Source organism: Lepisosteus platostomus, assembly GCF_059453375.1.
Source record: "Lepisosteus platostomus isolate fLepPlt1 chromosome 5 unlocalized genomic scaffold, fLepPlt1.hap1 SUPER_5_unloc_3, whole genome shotgun sequence".
NCBI lineage: Eukaryota > Metazoa > Chordata > Actinopteri > Semionotiformes > Lepisosteidae > Lepisosteus > Lepisosteus platostomus.
In genome coordinates, this window is record NW_028291473.1 from 97,808 (window position 1) to 125,307 (window position 27,500).

Here is a 27,500-nt window from a genome sequence, read left to right on the forward strand (position 1 = left end):
AACGTGACATCCACCCAGTATTACTAGTAGATTGATAAATGTAAATGTTCTTTTTCCCCCTGTATTATATACCTCGCGAAATATAACGATGGCCAACTCCTTAAGTCGAAATTTAAACCCTTTTCACGCTACAAGACTCCGGACGTTTCCTTTTTTGTCCTCTTTGTCCTCCAAAATAAAAAAAAAACTGGGATCCATCGTGGCGTTGCCAAATTAAAACGTCAACCACTTTTCGGGCTTTCGGAACTGTTTGTGTGGAGTCTGCATGTTCTCCTTGTGTTCTCCGAGTCCAAAGACAGGTTTTTGGGCTAATTGGCTTCTGGGAAAACTGGCCCTGGTGTGTGTGTGTCCTGTGATGGACTGCTGTACTGTCCAGGGTGTGTGAGTGAGTCTGTGTGTGTCATGTGATGGACTGGTGTCCTGTCCAGGGTGTGTGAGTGTGTGTGTCTGTGTGTCCTGTGAGGGACTGGTGTCCTGTCCAGGGTGTGTGAGTGTGAGTGTGAGTGTGAGTGTGTGTGTGTGTGTGTGTGTGTGTGTGTCCTGTGAGTGACTGGTGTCCTGTCCAGGGTGTGTGAGTGTGTGTGTGTCCTGTGATGGACTGGTGTCCTGTCCAGGATGTGTGAGTGAGTGTGTGTGTGTCCTGTGATGGACTGGTGTCCTGTCCAGGGTGTGTGAGTGTGTATGTCTGTGTGTCCTGTGATGGACAGCCTGGACACCCATGAGACACTGTCTTCCTCAGAAGACTCTCACGGAGGGCACACTGTCCCTAACCCGGGTCTAGAAGAAACTACAGTGATCTATAATTCCTGCGCCTCGGAAGGGGTTAAGACGTCTATGTCCGGCGCCCGCGCCCGCGGACCGGCGGTTCGGCGTCGCGCTCCGCAGCTCGAGCTTCGGTGCGAGGCAGGGCGGGAGGGAGTCGATGTGGCCTCGGCGCCATCTTTGCTGGTGAGTCAATTGTGACCGTTGCGGTACAATAAACCATCAATAAATCTTTTCCCACCCCGACAAGTATTTCTGTCGCGGCCCACGTCCCTTACAATCGACAACCTATAAAAAAACGTAGCCCTTCGCAACATTACACGCCATTTTTTTATTTTAAACGTCCGTTAGATACGGAGGTGGCTCGATACCTGTCTTAACCTCGCCGGCGTCTTCAAACAGGCAAGTTAATTTTATTTGGGGTCCCTCAGAATTGTGACAGAAATGTCAGTGAACCACAATAAAAAACGAAACTTTTTTTTTAAAGGCGATGAATGGATTTTAAGAGTAACCGTGTAGCGACTGACGTAAGGAAAAAAAAGTTGTCTTTCCCTACGAAGACCTTTTGGTACAGGACTTTCTTTAAATATCAGTTGTGCATAGCGTTTTACAAAAAGTTGATGATGATCTTGGAGATAATTGCAAAGGAAAATTGAGATAACTACCAAAACATTACGTGTGAAACGACAGGACAGAACTTTGAACCCACAAAGAAACAAAGGTATGAAATATTGCCTCGTCATGGGGGGTTGATAATTGTAATAAGTGTTCCTAATTTTCGTAAAGAAATGTATACTATGGGAGTCACACGTGAGATTTAGTGTATATACGTTTCATATTGTGCATATATACGGGGTTAAAAAGTGGAATGAGTATGATTATAAACTCGGGTGTCCTATAATCAGATCATTTTTGAACAAGCTTTGATTAGACAGGTGAAAAACAACATCATAATATATTCTCACGTCTGAATATCAGCTTCTCCCCTCTGGCCAACATTTCAGGGCTCCCAGGTGTAGATCCCAAATTGAAACAAATATTAATTTGTTACCCAATTAAACAGTTAATAGAAGTGAGTGACCAGGGTAAATAAAGGTGGGTCAGTGTAAACTGTTTATTCTGTACCAGACTTTGTCATGTGTGATGTGTCATGACTTCTTATATTAAGTTTTATCTTTATATTTAGTTATACATGTGTAATAGATGCGATGTGTGTCCATAAAAAGGTTTCTCCAGGGGAAAATCAAGTTGGTTTTAAAACCGTGTTTCCTTTGTAGGGTACGTTTGCATTCCAAGTGTGGGGTTTTTGCCTTTTTATCATATTTTGGATGTGAATCCGTGGTATTTTTGCAGAGACAAGTTGCCTTTCTTATACGCAGAGGGATCTGCTCGTGAGATGTCCGCCCGGTCCATTTCTGAGCTCAGTATAAGGTGTAGAAAGCATGACTGTCATCATAACCCGCCTCTCACCCAGGTGTGGAATAATGTTGTGACTATTGCTTCAACAATAACATGCTGATTGCATGTTTCTAGATGGGTATAACAGAGATCTCAACTACTGAGGGGCTGAGCTATATAATTGCTAACACTTATATAGCGCTTTTCTGGACACCCCACTCAATGCGCTGCACAGGGAATGGGGTATCCCTCTACCGCCACCAATGTACAGCCCCCACCTGGATGATGCGACGGCAGCCATAGTGCGCCAGAACGCTCCCCACACACCAGCTCTCAGTGGGGTGGAGAGCAGAGAGATGAAGCCAGTTCAGAGAGGGGGGTTATTAGGAGGTCATGATTGGTAAGGGCCAATGGGAAATTTGGCCAGGACGCCTGGGTTACACCCCTACTCTTTTCGAGAGACGCCCCGGGATTTTTAATGACCACAGAGAGTCAGGACCTCGGTTTTACGTCTCATCCGAAGGACAGCGCCTGTTTACAGTATAGTGTCCCCCGTCACTATACTGGGGTATCAGACCGCAGGGTGAGCGCCCCCCTGCTGTCCCACTAACACCTCTTCCACCTCTTAGTAGCCAATGAAAAATGGTAGCTTCCTCAGAGACACCGCAGGAAGACAGGAGTTTGTGATGAAAGTTCGAGAGGGATGGCCACACCCTAGTTCGGTCAGACTCGGCTGTCGATATTTTAGCAATCACTCCTGACTCCTCTCCTGAAACACTGTCAATACTGCACGTGATCCCCCTCTCTCCCTCGCGTCCCTCTCCCACCCCGTCTCCACCTGTGTAGCTGCCCCCCCTGGTCACTCCTCCTCGCTGTGCAGGGGGGGTCCCAGCCTCCTCGTCCTCTGGCCAGGAGCCCTCAGCCAAGCGGGTTCAGCCAGATCATCACTCCATGATCCTTTCAGTATGCTAAATTCCTGGTGTTGTTTTTTTTCTCCCCAGAAAACTGACTGTCCGCCCCACCTCTGCGCTAAGTGGACGATGAAGTCAGGTTCCAGTGTGCCTGGTGTTTACAGGTAATACTTCAGACTGGTCGGCCTCACCTCAGGGTGTCTGGGCGTTTGATATTATACAGTTGCAATGCTGAGGCCTGTGACTGTGATGCTGTAAGGCTACAGGAGTCTCTCTGGAGATCCTGAGTGATTTCCGGCGTTCGTGCGGAAACACAGCCCCACCCTCCCGCGGTGTCCAGTCCACAGAATTTCCTGGAGACGTGGTCTCGCCGATGGGCGACCCCGCCAGCGAGAGACTAGCTGAGGCACAATGTTCTGTACGGTTCAGTTAATTAGACGCGCACAGATGTTGAGCTCATCGTCCTTTTAATTGTGCCATCTATGCTAACTGTAGCAGAGATCGAACTATCAAGGTGACAGATCAATAATTTTAAATTAGATAGATGCATGATATTGCTAGCGCTGATGCAAGAGGCAAGTCAGAGGAACTGAACACAGAATGGATAGGAGTCGCAGTGAGTGAGAGAGGAATGAGCTAAATTATTTTTAATTTAAAAATAATTAAAACACTGAAGAACAGGAGACACAGTGAGAGAGAGGAGATCACAGGAAATACCTCAGTAACAAACATACTAACACACAGGACAGGAGACACAGTGAGAGAGAGAGAGGAGATCACAGAGAATCCCTCAGTAACAAACACACAGGACAGGAGACACAGCGAGAGAGAGGAGATCACAGGAAATACCTCAGTTTTAAGTGCAGACAACCGGACAGGAGACAGAGTGAGGAAGAGTAAATGAAACACAGTAGGATTGATAGGAGACGGGTTATGAAGAGATGGGACACACAGAGATGGAGAGAAGGGAGGCGACAGTTGAACTCGCTGGCTGAGTTAATTGACACTGCTGTTTCTTTGGCAGATGAAGTCGGGGTCCAGAGTTTCGCTGACATGGCAGAACCGTCCCAGCTCGGTCTCCTCCCATTCCTGCAGGTCAGTGCCCCTTCAGTCAGACCCTGTGTTCGGGGAGACACACAGGGAAGTCGCACACTGTGACAAAAGGCTCCAGAGACATCGCCGAACCACAGAATAGCTCCAGAGCATTTGTGCACCTTTTGGAATTCTTCACGTATAGTGAAAGGTGAAAATAAAACCAAGAATGGGTGACGCGTCTTTACACAGAGGCGGGTGGGGAACAAGCTGCCCAGCCTTGTTGTTGATGCCGATACCCTGGCTTCTCTCCAGATACAGGTGGATTAAATCATGGGTCCAATTAATCACTAACTACCAGACAGGCTTGAAAAACCAAATGGCGTTCTCTCGTTTTTAACCTTTCTTCAATTCTTAGAAAACCTGCACGCAGAAAAAAAATAATTTGCATTTTTTTACTACTTCCAACGGTCAGGTCTGTGGGTATTTAAATCTGACTAGAATGTGTATTGTTCAAAATCTCTTGTTCACTATCAGTGTTGTTGTTTTTAGTGTCATTCTCATTACTCCTGTGGGTTTTATACTGTGGTAAAGAGTTAAAAAAGTCCTCACTTTGTGCTTCTCTCGGTTTGTTGACGGTGGCGTACTCCACATCACTGTTGGGTAGTGTGATGTCTGTAGAGAACAGGATACGGGTCAATACTTATGTTAACTTATACTATACAGGATAAGACTTACATTAACACCATACTGAACAACAGGGCTCACTGTTCACACGCGTATTGACACTGTTCAGACGACAGGACTCACTGTTCACGCTTGTATTCACGCTGTGCACAACAGCAGGACTCACTATTATTACAAATGTTCACACTTGTGTTTAAACTGGACAGAGCAGCAAGAAGTTATCATGATGTTTTATTTCTGCTAGTTTAATAGATAGAAGTAAAAGATCCTCACTTTGTGCGGCTCGGGGTTTGTTGACTGTGGAGTATTCAACAGCAGTATCTGTCTGTGTTAATTCTGCAAAGAATAAAACACGTGTTCTCACCTGTAACACTGTGCAGAGCAAGAGGGAATTCAATGAGTTAACACTGTACAGAACCGGACTCACTGTTCACACTCGTATTGACACTGTACAGAACCGGACTCACTGTTCACACTCGTATTGACACTGTACTGAACAACAGGACTCACTGTTCACACTCATATTGACACTGTACTGAACAACAGGACTCGCTGTTCACACTCGTATTGACACTATACTGAACAACAGGACTCACCGTTCACACTTCTATTAATACTTTTTTGATCAACAGGACTCAGTGTTCACACTCATGTCGACACTTATCACACTCGTATTGACACTGTACTGACCAACAGGACTCATTGTTCACACTCGTATTGACACTATACTGAACAACAGGACTCACTGTTCACACTTATATTGATACTTTTTTGATCAACGGGACTCACTGTTCACACTCGTGTCGACACTGTTCACACTCGTATTGACACTGTACTGACCAACAGGACTCACTGTTCACACTCGTATTGACACTGTACTGAACAACAGGACTCGTGTTGACACCGTTCACACTCGAATCGACGCTGCTCACACTCGTGTCGACACTTGACACTCATATCCAGTAAGCCTTTGCTACCATTATCAAACACAGAAATCGTTATAATTTAATTTTAAAAACATGGCTAAGCATGGGTTTAAAGTATATTCAACAGTGCAGGTGCATTCAAAGAAATAGAGTTTCCCAAGCCCTCGGAAAGAATTACCATTTCCAAAGATGTCTAGTCTCAAGCATTAACATCCAAAGTACCTGTCTTAGCTGGGGCAGGAAGTTTGCCAAGCCACCTGAAAGAATTACCATTTCAAAAGATGTCTGTTGTAAGCCAGGTTCAATCATTACCATCCAAAGTATCGGTCTTCCCTTGGGGCAAGAGGGTTTCCTGTGTGTCTAGGATGTGTACTTCCCTTAAATAAAGGATGAATATGGGTACCATAGGTATTAAATCTCTCAAAGCTCAGAGTTAAACTAAAAAACCCTTGGTGAGTGTGTTATAACATGGATGGGTATTTATAGTCCAGTGCCTCCTATTTTACTAGAGATTCTGTTTGGGATTCAGAACTCGGGATCAAAATACTCCTAGGTACAGAGTAATTTTCACACCTTCCTGCTACCATGATCAGAGCAGTATTAGATTAAATTTGTCATTTATTGAAAGCCCAGTTTTTAACAATCATTTTCATTTGAACTTACTTTTTTCAAAAAAGGATCTGAGGTTCACTTCTTGAATTAAATCTTTTGACAAAAGGTAAGACTTCTATTTTACATTTAAACCCATGTTTAGCTGTGTTTTTTAGATTTAACTGAACCAATTTCTGTGTGTGATAATGTCCTTGAATTCTGACAACATCACACTAAATTACATGATATAAAACAGCTAATGTTTCTAGAGATAAAGTTTCTGGGATGCTTCTAATTACTTTGCATTACCAGGGACAGTTTAATTAACCTTGTACAGTACTGAAAGACCAAAATGCTTTTTTTAAAAGTTATTCAACATTTTATAGAACTTTGTCTACTATGGCAACATGATGAGCTTGGCCACTTATCTTAGGATAAAGATAGGATAAAGGTTTATCTTTTGCACCTACCTGCCCCCCAGGGAAGGCCAATGCTTTCTACGTTGATGGTTCCCTACAGTAGACTGTACCTTATCTTCAAAGGTAATGTATATTGACCCAAATCAGTTTTGGAATCCAATCTACTGACGAGATGGAGCACATCCTTTTTTCAGGATTTTAGCATCATATGTTTAGTATATTTAGTCCCTAATGCTGAAAGAAATGATCATAGAACATTTGGACACTTTGTGGGCATGAAATACAAAGAAAATCATGTTCTATGGTACAAGATAAATACAAAATTTAAGCTTTTATTTTAATTCGATTTGTTGTTAAAGCATAAGCAATGATTTATTACATTAATATATGTGAAAATAACATTTTAGCATCATACGTTTAGTATATTTAGTCCCTAATGCTGAAAGAAATGATCATTTGTTTAACACGCACGGGTCTGTCTCAAAGGATGCAGTGCTCCTGAAGGCTCTCAAACCCTGCATTTCAGATGCCTAGCTGTATCCCTCAGAATGACTTATAACCTTACCTGTGGTGTCTTCAGTCCCTATTGCTCAATGCATGGTGTACGTACTACATACATGTGTCTTGAGAATGAGGAATGGGCCCCTGAGACAGTCATTTGCCTGTTTCACAAATGATCGTATTTTACTAGAGATTCTGTTTGGGATTCAGATGTGCATTCGGATTTATTGGTACATGCCCAGGGCAGTAAGCAGTCTGAGGATTTATTTCCAGACAGCATAGAGCAGTGAAGCAGTGAAGTAGTGCATAAAGCATAAGCAATCATTTATTACATTAATATATGTGAAAATAACATTTTAGCATCATTTTAGCATCATACGTTTAGTATATTTAGTCCCTAATGCCAAGGACTCCAGCAGTCTTACAACCACTGCCCTGTTTGCCTCGCCAGACACAATCTCTATTCTGTTGTAATCCACGATGTTCTTCAGGTGATTTATCATGTCCTTCCTCGCCTGTTGAGAGGCCATCCTGATCTCTTCTGCCGTGGCGTGCTTCATACACGCCCTCTTCAAGTGAGCAGGAAGCTGATCAAAAGTATTCAGGCACATCTTGCACACCAGGGGAATCCTCGTGGGTTTCCTTTGAAAATAAATGATACCATCTGTGTATAGAAACAAGCTAAGACTGATTTCTTAAATTATCCTTAATTTTCTCTCTCATAGTTTGAGCATAATGATTTTATTGTATTTATATAAGAATTGCTCATTGCTCCAAAATAAATAATGGTTTTATAAAAAAGTGAACACTTACTTGGTCTCAGTCACAGACTTTCCAATAGAAGCCATTGTGGAGTTCAGCAACTGCAGGTCCTAGAAGTGGGGAAGGAATTTTAAAAGAGAAATTGAATTACAAAACAGAAGGAATGGCTGAGGGATCACTGAAATATATATATATACAAATTCCAAAGACTGAGTCGATATCTCCTTTAGGTGAGGACAGACTGGATCAAACAAAAACAACATTTGAAGTGAATTGCAAATGTATTGAGTTGTGATGCAACTGTAACTTGAACCTAACATGACTGGGGCGTGCATTTTTGAAATTGCATTTTCACAGCTGAAATACAAAATGAAGCTGATCGCAGTCCAAACTCAAGGTATTGTTGTAAAACTAAATATTCAACATGTTTCTACCTGTCCCTTTTCAGCTCACTCAGAAGTCCACAGCCTGCAGCCTGGTGCCTCTCTGTCTCTCCCCCTCCACTGGAGTGATCCAGCTCAGCTCTCTGAGGTTTGGTAGATACATCTTCTTCATGAGTAATGTAGGATCAGCTTCTTCAGGCTGGAGGAAGGGCTTGCATTTCGGCAGTACTAACTGACTGAGTAGTGACTTCTAGGACCTGGTCTTATCAGGTTGCTTTGCCACGTTTGTCAGTTCTGCTGAAAAGACCTGTCTCTAGGAAATTTAGGAAGCAGAAGAATGACTATCTGAAAGGTGACACGATCTGCTGGCTGTTTGATGTGATGTGATGTGATGAATGACACAGGAAATTCGAATTCTTGCAATAAGACAAAACAAGATCCAAAAACACTGGCAGGAGTGCAAAATGTGAGAAGATAAAAAGACACCTGTTTCTGCCCAATTTCAAACAGGGGATCTTGCGCATGTGTGATGAACATGATAATCACAATATTACAGAAATGACAGCAGCATTGAACATGACGAGACGTAAAAGATTGTTAATTCCCTTCAAATACTCAGTGTGTTTATTCTGCTGTATTAATTTTCTGTGCTCATCCGGCAGTAACAAACCTGTTATCTACACATTGCTCCCAGAGCTGGATAGGTGACTCCACATTCTACAGCTCTCTAGCAAAAGAGGAAGTCAGACTACAGAAATGGAGTAAATCTCCTCTTCAGAATGTGGAAATATATTCCTGAGAGAAGTCCTTTCTCGAAGTTCAACACTCTCTGCAAGTCACCCATTCCCACCTTGCGCAGTGTAGTGGTTATCGCATTCTCTTAACACACCAAAGGGTTTCAGTTTCAAAGCGGGCGAAAACAAGTGATCACTTTTTGCACATTTGTCACTGCTGAGGTTGCTTTATGGGTCTATTTTCTATACTGTGCTGATCAATTGGAAATCAAATGGCAAAAAAGACCCGTTCCCACACCTAAGGTCAAATATTAGGAATCAAAACTGCTCGAGTGTATGGAAGCACACAGCTTTATTAAGATTTCCAAGTGCAAGATCTTTTTATTCCTAAAAGACCCTATTTATGTTGTATGAGAAATATTAATATTAATACAGAATCTTTTTTCACCAAATAAATGGGCTTCCTGACTTCAGAAAGCCTTCTAGACAAATACTAAAAGAGCAAAAATTCCATTTGGTAAATGAAATGAAAACACATACCCTACCAAACCTTGAGTACAGGCCATTCAGGGTGATAATACAAAACCATTTATAATTCAACAAATAAAACCTGTCAACTGCTAATCACCACTTATCATAATAAAAATAAGTAGCAATACACAGTATGGGACTCTTGGGTGCAAGTTAAATCCATGCAAGAAGGGGGTGTAGTGTTATATTTCCAAATCAGATATGCAAATGAGAGATCTGGCCCAGCCAATCTCAAAGCTCCCTTGGTCTGGAATGGAGCTGCTCCCCTCTTCTAGTTATTCACACTGGAGTTAGGTTACATATTAGCACATTTCATCTAACAGTTGCTGCAGAAACAAAAACGTAAACAAATGACCTGGACTGTGACCACACCTATTAGAATGTAGTTCAACAGATAACTTGTAAACCTTGTCATAAGATTTTTTTGTTCTACAAAATATACTTTATTCCACAAAAAAAAAAAACATCTCAAAAGGAACATCTCACACATATTAACACTCCATGTAATAAAAAACAACGGCGGAACGGAGATTGATTGTCCGTTATCAATCTTTGCAAGTGGGGGCGGATTTGCGCAATTAAGAGAGTCCCTCCAAACCTACCACTCGCTATCGTCCTTTAATCCCTGTATATCCCAAAGTCCTTTCCAGCGCTCCCTCGCCGTGGGGAAACCCCATTTGGCGACGTGGTGCTTCGTCCTCCTCCTGAGGTCCGCCAGGATCCTCTCCTCCAGCTCCCTCGCCCCCCACTTTATGTTGTGCCGGATAAGAGTGTTCCTCGCCTTCCACAGTCCTTGTTTTGTGAGGGACAGCAGCAGCCCCCGCAGGTCCTGTGTCCCCTTGTCCAGTCCAGTGGGTGCCAGCCCCCAGCAGAATGTACTGGTAACTGAGCACCGCATCCGTTCCCAGGAGTTGCATAATGTTGTCCATTCTGCCCCACAACGCCTTGGCGAAGGGGCAGCTCCAGAACACGTGCTCCTGAGTCTCCTCGACGAAACACTTGTCCTGGGGGCAATGCGGGTTCCTGGTAAGCGAGTGTCTGTAGAGGACCTCTCTGGTAGCCAGTCACTTGTGTACAGCCATCCAGTTGAGGTCCTTCAGTTGGTTGTCCAGTTCTTTCGGCTGCGTTCTTTCCCAGACTTGTCTGGGAACTCTTAGCCTTTTGTGGCGACCAGATGCCCCCTCACCTCTTTGTACAGAGCTCTGTGGTTGCTGCAGGGCTCTGGCTGTCTCGTGGCCTCGTACCTCCTGCTCCACTTGACAGCATGGGTGTAGAACTCCGGTCGCATCTCTGCCTTGGGCCCAGTGTTTGACCACTGGACCAAGTGCCTCATGGGGACGGAGAGCCACAGCCTGACAAAGTACTGGTACTTGTGGCTGATGGGCTCCCGCAGCGCCCAACAGAGGTTGCAGTAGAAGATGCAGTCAAGTTTCAGGGGGAAATGTGGGACATCTGGACCCCCTTCCTCGACCAGCTGACACATCCGGTTTCTCGTGATGTACTCGTACTTGCCGCCCAAGACGAAGCCGAAGATCATCCCTTGCAGCGCTCGTCTGAGTCTAGCCGGCAGTGGGTACACAACTTCCAGCTCTCATAGTCTTTACGGAACAGTGCCTTGAAGTCGTCTTCCTCCAATATCTCCCGGTTCAGTTTCCAGTACCCACGACCGAATGCCGGCAGGTTGGTGTTAGCCACCACCATCAAGCGCTCATGGTCGGAATACCACTCCGGGGACACCGTCGCTGATTCCAGGGAGCAGGTCGTGTGCAGAAAGATGTAGTCCAGGCGGCTGCACACTCCCCGGGAGTTTTTCCATGTCGTTCCGGTGTCGTTAGGGAGGCACCGTCTGAAACCGTCTACCGGGGAGAACTGCTTGAGTAGCGACTCCAGCTCTGCCGAACTAGCGTCGCTCCCCTTCTCCCGGTCGTTGTCCGGGAGACCTGTCTGTTGGTGGTGCAGCAGCTGGTCAGGTCAGCAAACACTTCCTTCCGGATAGAGGGTTCCGTCGGAGCATAGACGTTAATTGCTCTCAACTTCTGCCCCCTCCAGTCGATGTCTGCGACCAGGATCCGGCCCTGCACCACCGAGAAGGAGGAAACCAGCGTCATTTCTGGGTTTCCGAGGAGGATTCCCACTCCAGAAGAGTGGACACCTCCTACGCTCCAGCATGATTCTCCCTTCGTCCATTCCCTGGTGAATGTCAGCTTGTCGCTTTCATCCTTCAGGTGGACCTCCTGTAAGAAACAAACTGAGAAAGACTTTGAAGCCAGATCATGAAAGACTCCCCGTCTTTTCACCGGGTCTCTTAGCCCTCTCACGTTAGATGTTAGAAAGGTAAGTTTCACAGTCATGATTAAACAAGTGAAAGCTGAACCTCCTCTCTTTGTGCTTACAGTGGAAAACTTGGGACTCTACATCTGGGCACTGTTTAGCCTAGATGTAACTCCTCTCGTTCGGGTCCTGGGGGGAATATGCTGGGCTCCCTCCAGGCCTCGCTGGGGACTGAAAGGTAAACATGCTGGACAGGTCCAGCCCTACCATCAGTCCCGGCTCCAGGGCGGCTTCAAAGTAATCCTCGTCTTCCTCAAGGATACTCTCCGCCACCGCTTCGGGAAGGCTTTTTTCTTCCCTTTCTCCAGGAGTTTCCGGGACCTCCAGTTGCTCCTGGGCCTTGGGGGAGGGGGGCTCCACTTCCTGGGATGCCTCTTCCTGTTGTTCCTGGGGATTGGGGGAGGGGGTTCCGACTTATTGGGCTGCCTCTTCCTGTTGTCCTGGGCCTCGGGGGAGGGGGTTACCTCTTCCTGGGCTGCCTCTTCCTGTTGTCCGTGGGACTCGGGGGAGGGGGGTTCTGTTTCCTGGGCTGTCACTTCCTGTCGTCTTTGGGCCTCGGGGGGGAGGGTTTCCATTTCCTGGGCTGCCTCCTCCGGTTGTTCCTGGGCCTCGGGGGAAGAAAGTTCCGTTTCCTCTAGGACGAGGAAACGGTTCTCGCTTACCACTCTTTTCTTTTGTCCTTCCGAAGGTGGATCCGCCCTGCATCTCTTCTCCCCCTTTCTCTTTCCCTTCTTGCTGGGAGTTATTAGGGCCCTTCCTCCGGTCAGCCATTTTGTCCGTCGTCCTGGCGGCCATCTTGTGACACTGGTGCGGCTGGGGGTGTGACCTCGGCAGTTTCAGTTCTCTGCGGGGGAGGTGCGGGTTTTTTGTTCTCACCTCTCTCCCTTTGTCTTGAGACCGGTTTCTGCTGGTCGGCTTCCACCACCTGCGCAAATGAAGGTTTGCTTACCTTGCATTGGTGAAGGAGGTGTCCCTCGGCGCTGCATCCGTCGCACTTTTTGGCTGCCCGGCAGGTTTTTGCCAGGTGCCCCTCTTTGTTACAGTTGTGACATCTGACAATGTCACACGTGTTCTCCTTGTGACAGGACTTTCTGCACTTCTTGCAGAAATCCGGCATCCTGGGGTAGTAAAGGTACCCCCTGTCGGCTCCGATGTTGAAGCGGGCCGGGGGGTGCTGGAAACCGTCGACGCCCTCTAGGTCCTCTTTCAGGAGGACTCGGTACTGGCGTTTGCCGTACCAGACGCCGCAACTGTCCCTGATCTCCGTCGGTTTGCCCACCAGAGTTACTTACCTCCATAGGTACGCTGTTACCAGTTCCATTGGTACGTAGGGGTTGTATGTGAGGACTGTGATGGTCCTCTGGTTTGTCTTCCTCATAGGCTCCGGCCTGAAATCAGAGAAACGGGGGTGCTTACCTTTTTCTCTGATCATTTTCGTTGCCTTTTCATATGAGGCGACCGTGGCCATGTAGGCCTCCATGTATCTCTCTGCCTTGTTGTCTTGCAGGCAGTAGAGATCTCCGGCCACCAACTGCAGGATCCCTCTCAGGAAGGTATTGAAATAGGATCTCGCAGTTGGCATCGTCTCTGTTTTCTTGGTCCAGTGGAACCGGATCAGTGTCTTCTTGTCTGCCATCTGGAAAGGAGAAAAAAGAAAAAAGGAGAGAAAGAGAGAGAGCAAGGTCCTGTGGAGAGGAGGGTTAAGCTGCTAAAGGAGCAGCGAGTGAGCCCTGGACTTTGTCCTTGTGGGCAAAGCCCAGCTAGGTGCAGGCGCAGGAGGAGAGAGAGGGAGGGAGCGGATAGTGCTTCCGTGTCTCGAGGAAGAAAGCAAGCACCGCGGGCAGGCCACGAGTACCTACTCCCAGCCAAGAGGCCAAGGAGGCAGAAAGAGAGAGAGAGGGAGCGGATAGCGCTTCCGAGTCTCGAGGAAGAAAGCAAGCACCGCGGGCAGGCCAAGAGTACCTACTCCCAGCCAAGAGGCCAAGGAGGTGGAGCAAAGAGAAAGGGGGAGGGGAGAGGAGAGAGCAGAGAGAGAGAACGTTGCTGCCAGATCCCACCCAGCTCAGCTGCTGCTTGGCCTTAACCCCCTAGGCTCAACCTCGGGCGATACCAGCTCAAGCACTCCTCAGGATCTTCGATCGCCTTCTAGAACTTTGGAAAGACAAGAACTGCGGGCATGCCACTTGAACTTGATCTTAGCCAAAAGGCCGATAAAATTTGATTCCAGCTCACTGGCCCTGCAAAACTTAGTTCAAGACTTTAAACTCTCAGACACATATAGATGTATATATCCCACAACAGCAGGATATACATAGTCAGGGAGGAATAGCAGCTCCAGAATTGACTATTGCTTTGTCTCAGAGAGAGTGAAAGTTGTTGGGGTCACTCTTCAGCCTGTCTTCTTCTCAGAACATCAGGCTTTAGGGTGTAGAGTGGAACTCCAAGGCGGGACTGTCTTTGGCAGAGGCCTCTGGAAACTCAACACAAAGCTGCTAGAGAACGAGGGGGTAGTATCCCGCCACAAGAAGAAACTATCACAGTGGCTGTCCTTGCAGTGTCTGTACGGGTCAGTAGGAGAGTGGTGGGAGGAGGTGAAGGTGAGGACAAAGGCCTTTTTCATGGCTGAGGGAAGGAAGGCTGCTGCCAGACGGAGAGGAGTGCTAGCCAGGAAACAGAGGCAGCTGCAGCGTCTCTACACGATGCTGCACGGTGGCTTCGATGTGCTTGAGGATATCACCCTTTTAAAAAAGGACATCCGGAGCATAGTCGAAGAAAGCAGTCGAGGAGTGCTGTTAAGAAGCAGAGGTCAGTTCTTGGAAGAAAATGAGAAGTGTACTCGCTTCTTTTTCAGGAAAGTGGTAGGCTCCAAGTCTGTCATGGAAAGTGTAGTTGATGAGGAGGGAAGAGAGAGTACAGAGCTGAGTGCTATCCTCTCCTGCATCGAGGCCTTCTTGTCACGGACGTCCAAAGGGACTAACCGTGGGGAGCAGGAGTGCGGAAAAAGACCCATATGCGTAGCGGCGAGACGGGAAAAAGGCCCGGGCTCATTAGTGCAAAGAGTTCAGGAATGCCGTATAGAAACCTGTGCCCTCAGGGAGCGGATGTGGGGCGCCCTGGTGCTAGGCGGGTCTCAGGACATCCGAACGTCAGTGCTGAGCGAGGACAGAGTGCAAGACCCGGAAATATATAGCCCAGGGGAAAGAGAGGGACAGGAAGGACAGCAGACCAGAAACTAGGGACAGGACAGAGAAGCTCTACAGAGGTAAAGGATGAAGAAATTCATTTTTTTACCTCAAAGCTAGAAAACGTTTTGAGTGAAGAAGATAGGGAAGTACTTGAGGGGGATTTGACAGTAGAAGAGCTGAGAGGCTATGGAGAGCTTACAGAAGGGGAAAACAACGGGTGCTGACAGGCTCCCTAAAGGGGCGTCTGCTTTTACTACTTGCACGAATGAAGGCAAAAAAAAGCCAATCGATGTGAACGAACGGCGCTTTACAGAGGAGTACTGCCTGACTGGATCGTTGATGAACGACAGAGGCCACTCCGACCTCTTCTCGGTTTTCTTCAATTACTTACTAAGGATCTTCTTCACATTCGCCCATGCAGGGGAAGCCAGTTACACCAAAGCAAACGCAGGAAGGTGCATTTCAAGCAGAGACCAGGAGGGACTTGTTTACACCAAGAGTGGTCGGAGAATGGAACAATGCGCCCAGCCCTGTTGCTGGAGCCGATTCTTGATGAGATCTTGGGCTCACTAAGAGGACCCCGCTGGATGCTAATCTTTCTGTTGTTCTTGCAGGTCCTGCGCTGCTTTTGAGCCGACAGAGCTTGTCCTGGTCTCTCGGCACAGCCCAATTGCAAATGATCGGCTCCGCGTACAGAAGGAACGTGCGTTTGGTACAAGAGTGCACGAAGGCACCGGAAATACATTGGGAACAAATGACCGGTCGCTCAAGACCTCTGTGAAGTACAGGAATGTGCAAAAAGAGGCTGTTTCCGCCCGGTCTCAAACCAGGGACCTTTTGCGTGTTAGGCAAACGTGATAGCCGCTACACTACGGAAACCTGGAGGCACCACTGCTGGTGTCTCACTTGCGTTTCGGGCTGAGAAAGGGAAGTGTCATTTTAGGCAGGGAGCGCTGGAGAGAGGAACAAAGGGCGCGATGAAACAAAATGCCGAAACCCGGGATCATACCAGGGACCTTTAGATCTTCAGTCTAGCGCTCTCCCATCTGAACTATTTCGGCGGTGCGCAGAGCCCACAGCCACCTGCTCCAGCCTTCCTGTGTTGCGGCATGAGCGCACCAAGAGTAGCGGGAGAGTGTTGCAGGAACGTCACTCAGAAGGAAAGCCACCCAGCTGCGCCCTCTGAGCTCTGTCCAGCGCATCTTCCTTGCATGGACTCCTGCCTGCGATGGGCAGGAAACAATTAGCAAGAACAGAACAACACCCAATGGGTGTCTCATGACCACACCTAATGGTTGTGACACGTGCAGGTGTGAGGGGTTGCCGGGGTACTTTGGAGCAGAGCTTGGGCGGACGGGGGGCGGGAAAGCAGACAAAGAGGTCTCAAGGTCTGCATGATCACAGCTCTCCGCCGCCCCAGGCTTCCGCTCTATAAGCTACTGGACACACCCGCCCCTCCTCACACAGACCGTGGAAAAGCCCCCGAGTGGGAGGGCTCTCTCTTCCTCCCAGGAGCTCTTGGACACGACGCACAGACAGGGCGCGGGGAGCCGCCGCCTGCAAACACGGCTCCAGGCAGGACTCCACTCCGCAGGAGCCGCAGAGCAGAGGAGATGAGGGCAGCTTTGCTCCTGTGCAGAGACCTGAGCTGTTGTTGCTGTGGATGCTGTCTTTTCTGCACTCGGGGTAGGAGTGAATGTTGAGTTGCCCTTAGAAATGAAGCAGAGCACTTCAACGGCACGGGTGTGTGTGTGTGCGCCCTGGTGATTCTGGGAGACAGATCGAACCTGGGCTAAAAGAGAGGGGGCTTAGCCCTCTTCCATTTGCTAGTTCAAAGTTGTACAACCCATTTGTATCTGCTAGGCGGCGCAGTCGTCGTGCACAAAGAACGCTTTGAAAAGCGTCAAAGGCAAGTCATTCCGAGTTGGTCGTTTGTGTTTTCCGTTCAGACGCGAAATGCTGAAATGATCTCTCAGCTCCTCGGTTGTCATTTCTGCTCCGTAAAGGGATCACAGCACGCGTCGGCTTCCAGCACGCTGGGTCGGGACACGATGCCGGGGGTCGGAGAGAGCGATGTCTTCCTCGTTAGTATAGTGGCAAGTATCCCCGCCTGTCACGCGGGAGACCGGGGTTCGATTCCCCAACGGGGAGTAGCTTTTATTTCACCTCCTTAGAGAATGACTGCCTTTCACTTCTCTGTTTTCTTTCACAGCGTCGTGCACCTTTTCATTGCTCTCGCTTTCAGAGCCTCCGCACGGCACACGACACCGGGGTAAAGTTAGCTCGAAGTTCGAAAACGATTTTGGCACGCCTGTAGCGCTTTCACGAAACCTCTTACAATTGCGAGAATGCTTGTTTTGTGTATAAAATACATTGTGGATGCTTTCTCAGCCTTTACTTTTTCGTTTTTATGACATTTTTTTGACCAAGCACGAATATTCTTTTGTCCATATCTTCGCAATGGAAGCACAGAACGCCGTCAAACCAAATGCATTTTAAAGACCACGACTTGTGGATATTTCCACACTCTTTACATCAAACTATCAGTGAGCTAATTATCTTTTTTTAAACCTCCGGTTTTTCATCGATGCGTAATTACGCACGAACTGGAACCCGGGGGACCGCTGTGTGCACACGTTCACAACGCGAGAAATACTGTTCAAATCGCTTCGTGCGAAAAACCCGTATATGACCATAGGAAGCAGAACAGCGCAGTCTCCCATTACCCAGACTGTAAGCACGGGAATAAAGCTTTGTTTGACTTCTGAAACCCTTCCTTTACGTCCTGTTTTCATTCAGGTAAGGGTCAACTATATTGAAAATACTACTGACAGCAGGAAGATTAAAATATTCTTTACTCAGCATCTTATTAAAAACAGCTCCCATGATGTTCAAACCGATTTTTTACACAGAACACTGACACAGCTTTGCATTCTGGATCTCTTTTTCTCATGCTTTTATTTAATATGGCACAATGCACTGGGATAGGGGTATTCTGTTCACAAACCAATAGCATTTAAACCACAGCACCCACAATGCTGCAAGTGTTTTGCACACTAAGCGGGTCCTCTGACTTTTCCCAGCTTTATTTTGGGTTGTGGAACCTTTCTTTATATTTTTTAGGATTTTCTGAAGATAACACTACAGGTGGGATGGGTGGGTTGTCTTCATGGCTCAATAGCATTTCAAATACAGCACCCACACTGCTGAAACCAAGTGTTTTACACACCAGACAGGCCCCCGAACCTCATACAACCTTACTGTGGCTGTGGCCCCTGTCTTTATTTTGTAATGAGTTTCTGAAGATAACACTACAGGTAATACACTGGGACAGGTGGGTCGTCTTCATGGCTCAATAGCATTTCAAATACAGCACCCACTCTGCTGAAACCAAGTGTTTTACACACCAGACAGGCCCCCAAACCTCATACAACCTTACTGTAGCTGTGGCCCCTTTCTTTAATTTTTTATGATTTTCTGAAGATTACACTACAGGTAATACACTGGGACGGGTGGGTCGTCTTCATGGCTCAATAGCATTTCAAATACAGCACCCACTCTGCTGAAACTAAGTGGTTTACACACCAGACAGGCCCCCAAACCTCATACAACCTTACTGTGGCTGTGGCCCCTTTCTTTATTTTGTAATGAGTTTCTGAAGATAACACTACAGGTAATACACTGGGACAGGTGGGTCGTCTTCATGGCTCAATAGCATTTCAAATACAGCACCCACTCTGCTGAAACCAAGTGTTTTACACACCAGACAGGCCCCCGAACCTCATACAACCTTACTGTGGCTGTGGCCCCTGTCTTTATTTTGTAATGAGTTTCTGAAGATAACACTACAGGTAATACACTGGGACAGGTGGGTCGTCTTCATGGCTCAATAGCATTTCAAATACAGCACCCACTCTGCTGAAACCAAGTGTTTTACACACCAGACAGGCCCCCAAACCTCATACAACCTTACTGTAGCTGTGGCCCATTTCTTTAATTTTGTAATGAGTTTCTGAAGATAACACTACAGGTAATACACTGGGACGGGTGGGTCGTCTTCATGGCTCAATAGCATTTCAAATACAGCACCCACTCTGCTGAAACCAAGTGTTTTACACACCAGACAGGCCCCCAAACCTCATACAACCTTACTGTAGCTGTGGCCCCTTTCTTTAATTTTTTATGATTTTCTGAAGATTACACTACAGGTAATACACTGGGACGGGTGGGTCGTCTTCATGGCTCAATAGCATTTCAAATACAGCACCCACTCTGCTGAAACCAAGTGTTTTACACACCAGACAGGCCCCCAAACCTCATACAACCTTACTGTAGCTGTGGCCCATTTCTTTAATTTTTTATGATTTTCTGAAGATTACACTACAGGTAATACACTGGGACGGGTGGGTCGTCTTCATGGCTCAATAGCATTTCAAATACAGCACCCACTCTGCTGAAACCAAGTGTTTTACACACCAGACAGGCCCCCAAACCTCATACAACCTTACTGTAGCTGTGGCCCCTTTCTTTAATTTTTTATGATTTTCTGAAGATTACACTACAGGTAATACACTGGGACGGGTGGGTCGTCTTCATGGCTCAATAGCATTTCAAATACAGCACCCACTCTGCTGAAACCAAGTGTTTTACACACCAGACAGGCCCCCAAACCTCATACAACCTTACTGTAGCTGTGGCCCCTTTCTTTAATTTTTTATGATTTTCTGAAGATTACACTACAGGTAATACACTGGGACGGGTGGGTCGTCTTCATGGCTCAATAGCATTTCAAATACAGCACCCACTCTGCTGAAACCAAGTGTTTTACACACCAGACAGGCCCCCAAACCTCATACAACCTTACTGTAGCTGTGGCCCCTTTCTTTAATTTTTTATGATTTTCTGAAGATTACACTACAGGTAATACACTGGGACGGGTGGGTCGTCTTCATGGCTCAATAGCATTTCAAATACAGCACCCACTCTGCTGAAACCAAGTGTTTTACACACCAGACAGGCCCCCGAACCTCATACAACCTTACTGTGGCTGTGGCCCCTGTCTTTATTTTGTAATGAGTTTCTGAAGATAACACTACAGGTAATACACTGGGACAGGTGGGTCGTCTTCATGGCTCAATAGCATTTCAAATACAGCACCCACTCTGCTGAAACCAAGTGTTTTACACACCAGACAGGCCCCCAAACCTCATACAACCTTACTGTAGCTGTGGCCCATTTCTTTAATTTTTTATGATTTTCTGAAGATTACACTACAGGTAATACACTGGGACGGGTGGGTCGTCTTCATGGCTCAATAGCATTTCAAATACAGCACCCACTCTGCTGAAACCAAGTGTTTTACACACCAGACAGGCCCCCGAACCTCATACAACCTTACTGTGGCTGTGGCCCCTGTCTTTATTTTGTAATGAGTTTCTGAAGATAACACTACAGGTAATACACTGGGATAGGGGGGTGCTATTCATGAGTCAAAAGCTTCATCACAACATCTGAAAATTTTAGATTTTACATTCTTTTTATTTCCCATGTTTCGTTTAGTTTTTTCCTAATTTCACATTTTAAATAAGCTATATCTGTAATCACAATGAAGGTGTGGTATGCAGTCTTGATGATGTGACTGTGTAACCATCAGGCACGAAGGAGAGAAAAACAAAAAACTCCAAAGGAGAAAAAAAATCTCTGGGGGTCCAAGGCCTGATGGTTGACCTCCCCTCCAGGTCCTGGTTGTGTATGACAAATAGTTACTAGAAACAGTTCACATGCACAACCATGCAGATTGACACGGTGAATTCTATTTCATATATTATGTGAGACTAGATGTTAATGTTGAGTGTGTCCCATCCACTGGGTTGAGCAGTACAGGATCTTGAGTTTTGTAGGCTGGGTTCCTTGCTTCAGAAATCCAGGAGGATCCCTTGTCATGGGGGACGGAGCTCAATATCAACCAAAGGCACCGAAGAGAGAACAGTGGCAGGCATGGTGTGGAGAAAAAAAAAGGGTTAGACACAGAAAAAACAATTGCAACGTGGTTGTCTACTTACCCACTTGATATCTATGTTTCTGCACCTCCTAAAGAATTAGATCACTTGGGATAAAGAAGACTACAGAGACGATGTAGAAGACTACAGCATTGTTAAATATGCTTGTAGGTATGGGGCATCCTTAAAAAGGTCTGACATATATTTCCACAATTTAGGGGCTGTGTGCCTAAATGCTCTGCTACGTGCTTGCTATTGTTAACATAATCTGTTCATTGATCTAGACAGCATCCTACAACTACCTTAACCTTACTGTAAGAAAAGTATCACTTTGGTGTCTAGGCTGTTCTTTTTCATGAGTCTCCACTCCTGGAGATGTACATGGTACGATATTGAAAGCCAGTGGGGTTCGGACTTCGATGATGCAATTGTGTTTTATTGTTCCGGTTAGAATCCTTTTAGCACTGTGCCCTGTCTGAAGGTAGATAGAGTACTGTTTTGGAAACCTAATAAAAAGGAATCACCCTAGATACACTTCTATTTGATAGAAGCCATTTTTCTTTGATCTTTCTCACAACGGAGTGGAATTTCTTGATTAATCTATCTTACTAGGATGGATACAATTTTATCTGGAAATCTTTCACATAAATCATGTCATGGTGACATACTGTCGTTTTACATTTCTTTGCACTACTACAGTGATGTTAACAGTGTGTAGTGATCATATTTAAAAGGGACTGTGTTGTGTCATGATTAACTTTTTTACTGTTTTCATACAGACTTTGTTTGGTTTCAGGCAATAGATAACAAATGGTTTCTAGTGATTTTGTGTTCTAGTGTTTTTCATTATTGTTTGGCAAAGTGTACGAAAGTTTACTCTTACCCAAGATAAAATTTTTGGGGGGATATTGAAACTTGTACTTACGTGTCTTTTGGAGGTGAATTCTGCTGAGAACACGTTGACAGTCTTCTTGAGTTTCCAGCATGTCTTTTATGTAATGCTCGGGAGTAGGGGGTGGATGCTCACTCATCAACAGTGCCTGAAATATAAAACCGTAAGAAGGGTTACGAACTGCAAAGGATCCAAGGAGTATAAATGGGTCACAAATCAAGATCTAGGTATTTGCACAATTTGCCAGATCTCTCTTAATCAAACTCCTTTTTTCTTACTTTGTGTTTTTACAGCAAGACGTTATATTGTTTCTGTGCTAAATGGCAAGCTCTTTTAGGTGTTCATGGTTGTGTCTTTGTTTCTATACTATTGGAAAGAAACCTAGTAAGTGATTTGATGCATCCATGTCTAATCATTAATCTGACACAGTAATTCTATCTTTGAGATGCCTGTGTCATGTAATAAATTGCACAGATTATCAGTAATCTTTTATGTGTGCCTTCTTTGGTGTGTTTTTTGAAAAGTTATCTCTAATTTATAGAACCATTAATGCCAGAAGACAAGCCTGCAATCCAAACTTCTTAACAATAACAAACAATTATAACGTCCACTGAAATATGTCATCCTACTGTATGTTTCTGCTGAATCTAAAACTACATGTCCTGCTTAAAAAACCCTTTCATAGTGATAGTTTGCATGCAGAGCATACTCACCAAACTGGGGTTGGCAAAATGTACATATCCATGTTACTTCATTCTTTGCGCTTTCATACTCTTCTTTTGAGATGCACAATTCATGGAACCAGTTTTCACAACTGTCACACTGAATCTACACGGACAGTAAACCTTATATCAGTTCAGCTATCACCTTTCACTGGCATGTTTTGTTATTATGTGCTTACATTACACATACAGATAGAGATGATGTTCACTTACCCAGTTTGTCTGCCGCACTGGTGTTTCTCCACACATCAGGCACATGTCCTGGAGAGGAGCTATAATAAACATGCCAAATAGACTGATTTTTCCAATGTTATCTACAGATCATTGTTGCATAATTGAAGACAGTTTGATAGAGACCTTTTCGTATGCACTTTCCTGATTAGGTGTTCTACTGCTTCTTAAACCGCACATTGTCATGTCTCAGAATACTCCTGTCAACACCTGTTACCCTTTTTTGCGTCAGCGTGTGTTGCTATGATTTTAAGGGGGCACATGATAACACAGCTATCATGTTTCAGTTTGCTTTGCTTCACTATGGGCAATTTAGACCCACACTTTTCCCAGACAATGGTTGTGTCAACCACGACGAAGGCCAAAGTGTCATTGAATTTTAACTGTGTGAAATGTGATTTAATTAACTTTTCATCACTGTGTTATATAGTACAAAAAGAATACCCAAATGAGTTCTGCATATAAATAAATTGAGAATCTTTTTCATCCAGACTTGTTACAGAGAGAGAACATGCTTCAGGAAAATAATATACACCAAGAAACGTAGGCAATGAGGATCAAATGGTACAATACCTGAAGCCTCAAGAATTCTGATTGACAGGTCTTCCCGCAACTTTCTCATTTCTTTGGCACTGCTGTTTATTTCGATATATGTTGGAATATCCGGGAAATTGTTAATGATGTCTGCGCCCATCTAACAGACAAAAGTTTGTTTCAATTATTTCCCTAAAAATCTCTCATACAATAGTTTTAAGTCCAAAATTTCGGCGTGGAAAGGTTATGCTGACCTGCATCACAAAGACCCCACAGCTTGAGGCATCTGCTTGCCTGGTGTGACCAATCACGCTTGGGTGCCAGTTGATATTCAACCAGTCTTCTTTTCCTAGGACATTCCTTCGCATCTTAAAAAAGTCCCTGTGAATCAAAACAATAGGTTATTGATAAATGAGGAAATATTTGTCATGCTGAACTTGAACCTGAAATGTATGTGTGCCCCTGCAGAATTTCACCACGAAACTAATGCTTGATTTCTTACCTGAACCTTTTTGCCGCTGCAGTGGAGTCTCCCATCTCATCACTCCCCATAGGGTCGACCACAAAGACTTTCTGGGATGGAGCATACAGATACTGCAAGAAACAAAGGGCCCATCATCAGACATGAAGTTGCATTTAATGTGGGGCCAGACACACAGGCAGTTTCAGGAGTTTCATGTTGTTTAAACAAAGGTTTTTAATATTTGAATATTTTATATATATAATATTTATATTTATATATTATTTAACATTTAATATTTTGCAAACCTCGGCAAAGACAGTCAGGAAATGACCTAACAGTACTTTTTTTCCTACATGACACTTTGACTTGTTTGGTTGTCTGTTCATTACACAGCAGTATTCACAATAATAATTTAGGAAAAGTGCACTGTCACCATTGCCTTGGACACTCACTATCAATGTCCACCTTTTTTAACAGGAGAGGAACACATACATTGTGACTTTGTAATTTTTTTAGATGCAACAAGGATAATCACTTGAACTGTAATGGTTCCAGGTGTAATTATAAACCTACGCTGTTTTGGATTACCTGCACCACACTTACCAACAATTTCCAGTGGACACCAGTGTTAAAAAAGCTAATAATGGCTTCATAGTTTTCAAAGTTGACCTGTAATGAAAAGAATGACAAGATTAGTACAACAGGCTGCCTCACAGGGATGGTGTGCTACCTTTGAATTTTGATTTCTGACTATAAAGGTAGTTTCTTTAGGCAGCACCATGGGCACAGTTGTGACCTGTTTTGATTGCTTGTAGCTCTCCTTGTTTCTCTATTGATAAAACAATCATCAGTTAGTGAAAAACCATGTTTGCCCCCTCACTAATGTAATCCATCAACATTTGTGTTTGATGTCCTTACCTTGGACAAACGTTGTCTAGCCATGCGCTCTCTATTCCCACTCATGATTACACCAGTTGTGTAGTGGTTCATTAGGAAAACCTTCTTCCCCAAGTCCATGGATTCTTTCGCTACTTGAAAGTAACACTCAATGGTCTTATGGAAAAAGCAAACACAATTGAAGAAGATGTGATTTCACGCACTCACACACATTTGATTACACAAAAGCTCAGAAACCTTAACAAATGCATGCAATCAAACACTTTCATCTTACCTCGCCTATGAGCCACTCATCTGGTTTCAGAGACACAAACTCCGAGTGTCTGAGAATATATGTGTCTGCACTGTGCATGGATGGCAAAACTGCAACCACTAATTCACTCGGATTGATGTTCCAAAGGGCGTGTACCTAAAAAAGATTTACCAAGCCAAAAGCATACACAAGAGATCACTGGACCTAACATAATGAAAATTGAGATTACACACCACAAGTATAACACAAGTATGTCAACAAGTATAACAAGTTAGAGAGAAACGACAAAGAACACCTACAGTAGTAGAAGATGACATTCATAAGCTCTGAAAAAGAAGTGAATGTCCACACAGAGAAATATTTGAAATACAAATCCTACCTTCTTTTTGAAATCTGTTTTCTCTTTTATAAGTTTTGAGATGGGGCGTGCATCACAGTGTGGTGTGATCACTTCAGCCATGCCCACGGCAGCTTGCTTGGGTGACACTTTCCTTTCTTCTTTGTGCTGCCATTCTTTATATTCTGTGGTTCCTGCTTTCCCCTGCTGTACTTGCAGGCCGTTGCTGTCATCTGGCGATTTTTCATTTGTTTCAATATTTCTATTGCTAACTTTTTTTTCCTGTGTTCTCATTTTTTTGGGGATTGGAATTTTCTGTGGTGCGCTGTAGAATTTATTTTTTGTTTCTTTGCCTACACCTGGTGCTCTCTTTGCCCATTGTTCCTGTGCATGTTCATGACGTGTCTTAGTGGTGATCAATGGAGCCGTCAAAACCTTTTTGGGGAGAGCATTTTGGATTATATGTTCTCTGTACCGGCCTTGGAGGGATTGTCTCATTATCGTAATAAACTCTGCTGGCCTCAGTTTCCTCCTGTGCTGAAGTATTGAATGCTTGACAATGCCAAACCAGGTCTCAACATGACAATTAGTGGCTCTTGTTTGTGCTACCTCTGACATTGATATGTCTTTTTTGCTGTCTGAAGCATATCTTGCCAGGTCACCCAACAAAATTCCACTCCACAGTGGAAATAGTGCCATGTATCTTTGCAACAGAAATCTTATTATGTCTTCACAGAAATAGGGGTTCACATTGTGTTGTGTCCCATAGTCATCATGTCCTTGAGCTGATATGCTGTCTTCATAAATACCTTTGAACTCCACAGCGAAAGGAGAGCGGCCCAGGCTGCCTCTCATTTTTGGGTACAGTACCTCATCTGTGTCTTTGACTTCTGCTTCCTTTTCCATCTGGTCTGGTGTGGTTGTTTGAGAAATGTAAGCGTTAAGGAGGCAGACACTAGATTGGACTTCATTTGTGAACCTCCTGCTTGAGAGTACAATACACATGTGTTTGAAAACATTTCTGGCGACACTCAAAGTTGTGCTGTTTTGCAGGATGGCAAAGGAAAATGTTGCAAAGTCTCGCAGTCCTTTGTCTGTTGTTTTTTTACTAATTGCTTGAGAGACAGCCTTTATGACATGGGCAGAGCAAAGGTGCAGAACAGTGAACATCTGAAGTTCTGTGTACTTAAGTTTGCCTTGGCAGACTTTCATTGCACGATTTAAGTATGCATGGATGGTGTCCCCATTGAAGGCAAAAAGAACACTGTGAATCAGGGCCCAGCTGTAGTCAGTTTCTACATGCTGCACTCTCTTGGTAGTACATGTTGAGATGTCAAACATGAATTTCCGTAGCCAACGTTCTATACTGACAATGGTGTGGTCAGTTGTCAACATTTCAGACACTGGTAATGGAGGCTTTCTTTTTCCACCTCCAGGTAACGTAAGACTGTAGTACAAAATTCTTTTGTTCTCCGATGGAATTTTTCTGACTACCCCTCCTGTTGCATCCAGGTAAAGGCTGACTTTCTCCTTCATCTTTAGATGGGCAATAAGAATTCGCATACTCTGTTCTGTGTAAAGATAGGCAGCAAATGTGTCTAACTGCAAAATCTGTATATATCCTGGGAAATGGACAATGTCGAAGTCGCATGCTTTCATATATTTTTGTGCCATATGTAATTCAAACACTGGATCATAGTGAATGCGTTTACTGTTCCTGAACTCTGATGAAATGACTTTCAGGACATTCTGTGTTAGTGGTTTAGATAAATTGCCTGCTGCAATTTCAGCAAGCGGTGTTCTGCTCAGGTTCCTGTAGTACACATTGCTGATTCCTTTTGTGAGGGCACGGACAATCTTTCGACGATAAGGCTGACGTGCTTGTCGAAATTTTGTTTCCCTTTTACTGTGCTGTATTTGCCCTGCTCGTACAACATCAATTGTGATGTCATCATTGCCCATTGGTTTGTGTCTTGTTGTCATAATGTATTTTACATTGCAGGACCTGAAGGTACAGAC

General features: G+C 45.0%; 1 protein-coding gene, 2 long non-coding RNA genes and 1 other non-coding gene across 4 annotated transcripts; 1 reads left to right on the plus strand and 3 right to left on the minus strand.

The window, feature by feature from the left end:
- The first annotated feature begins 3,158 nt into the window (after window positions 1-3,158).
- Window positions 3,159-8,548, plus strand: LOC148638148 (uncharacterized). Its single transcript, XR_015931106.1, has 3 exons — window positions 3,159-3,235; window positions 4,096-4,166; window positions 8,438-8,548. It is a non-coding gene; the product is annotated as an uncharacterized LOC148638148 (long non-coding RNA).
- Window positions 7,528-8,168, minus strand: LOC148638149 (uncharacterized). Its single transcript, XR_015931105.1, has 2 exons — window positions 8,041-8,168; window positions 7,528-7,869 (listed from the first exon to the last, which is right to left on the minus strand). It is a non-coding gene; the product is annotated as an uncharacterized LOC148638149 (long non-coding RNA).
- Window positions 8,549-9,561: 1,013 nt separating the features above from the next.
- On the minus strand, window positions 9,562-9,619 carry LOC148638150 (U7 small nuclear RNA). The gene has a single exon (XR_015931110.1). It is a non-coding gene; the product is annotated as a U7 small nuclear RNA (small nuclear RNA).
- An 11,051-nt stretch (window positions 9,620-20,670) lies between these two features.
- On the minus strand, window positions 20,671-27,288 carry LOC148638151 (uncharacterized). The gene is made up of 10 exons (XM_088623392.1): window positions 25,524-27,288; window positions 25,166-25,300; window positions 24,913-25,047; window positions 24,598-24,663; window positions 24,034-24,125; window positions 23,786-23,912; window positions 23,571-23,691; window positions 22,980-23,038; window positions 22,758-22,872; window positions 20,671-22,192 (listed from the first exon to the last, which is right to left on the minus strand). The coding sequence occupies exons 1-10, from the start codon at window positions 27,153-27,155 to the stop codon at window positions 22,176-22,178; spliced, it is 2,499 nt and encodes an 832-aa protein (XP_088479518.1). The 5' UTR covers window positions 27,156-27,288; the 3' UTR covers window positions 20,671-22,175.
- Between the last annotated feature and the right edge of the window lie 212 nt (window positions 27,289-27,500).

Bases quoted from the DNA above. Each gene is read 5' to 3' on its own strand.
- LOC148638151 (XM_088623392.1), bottom strand. From the start codon at position 27,155: ATGGCACAAAAATATATGAAAGCATGCGACTTCGACATTGTCCATTTC. The intron at 25,301-25,523 runs GTAGGATTTGTA...AATCTTTTTTAG, and splicing joins AAACAGATTTCAAAAAGAAG to GTACACGCCCTTTGGAACAT. The intron at 24,126-24,597 runs GTAAGTGTGGTG...TGTTTCTTGCAG, and splicing joins GTGTCCACTGGAAATTGTTG to TATCTGTATGCTCCATCCCA.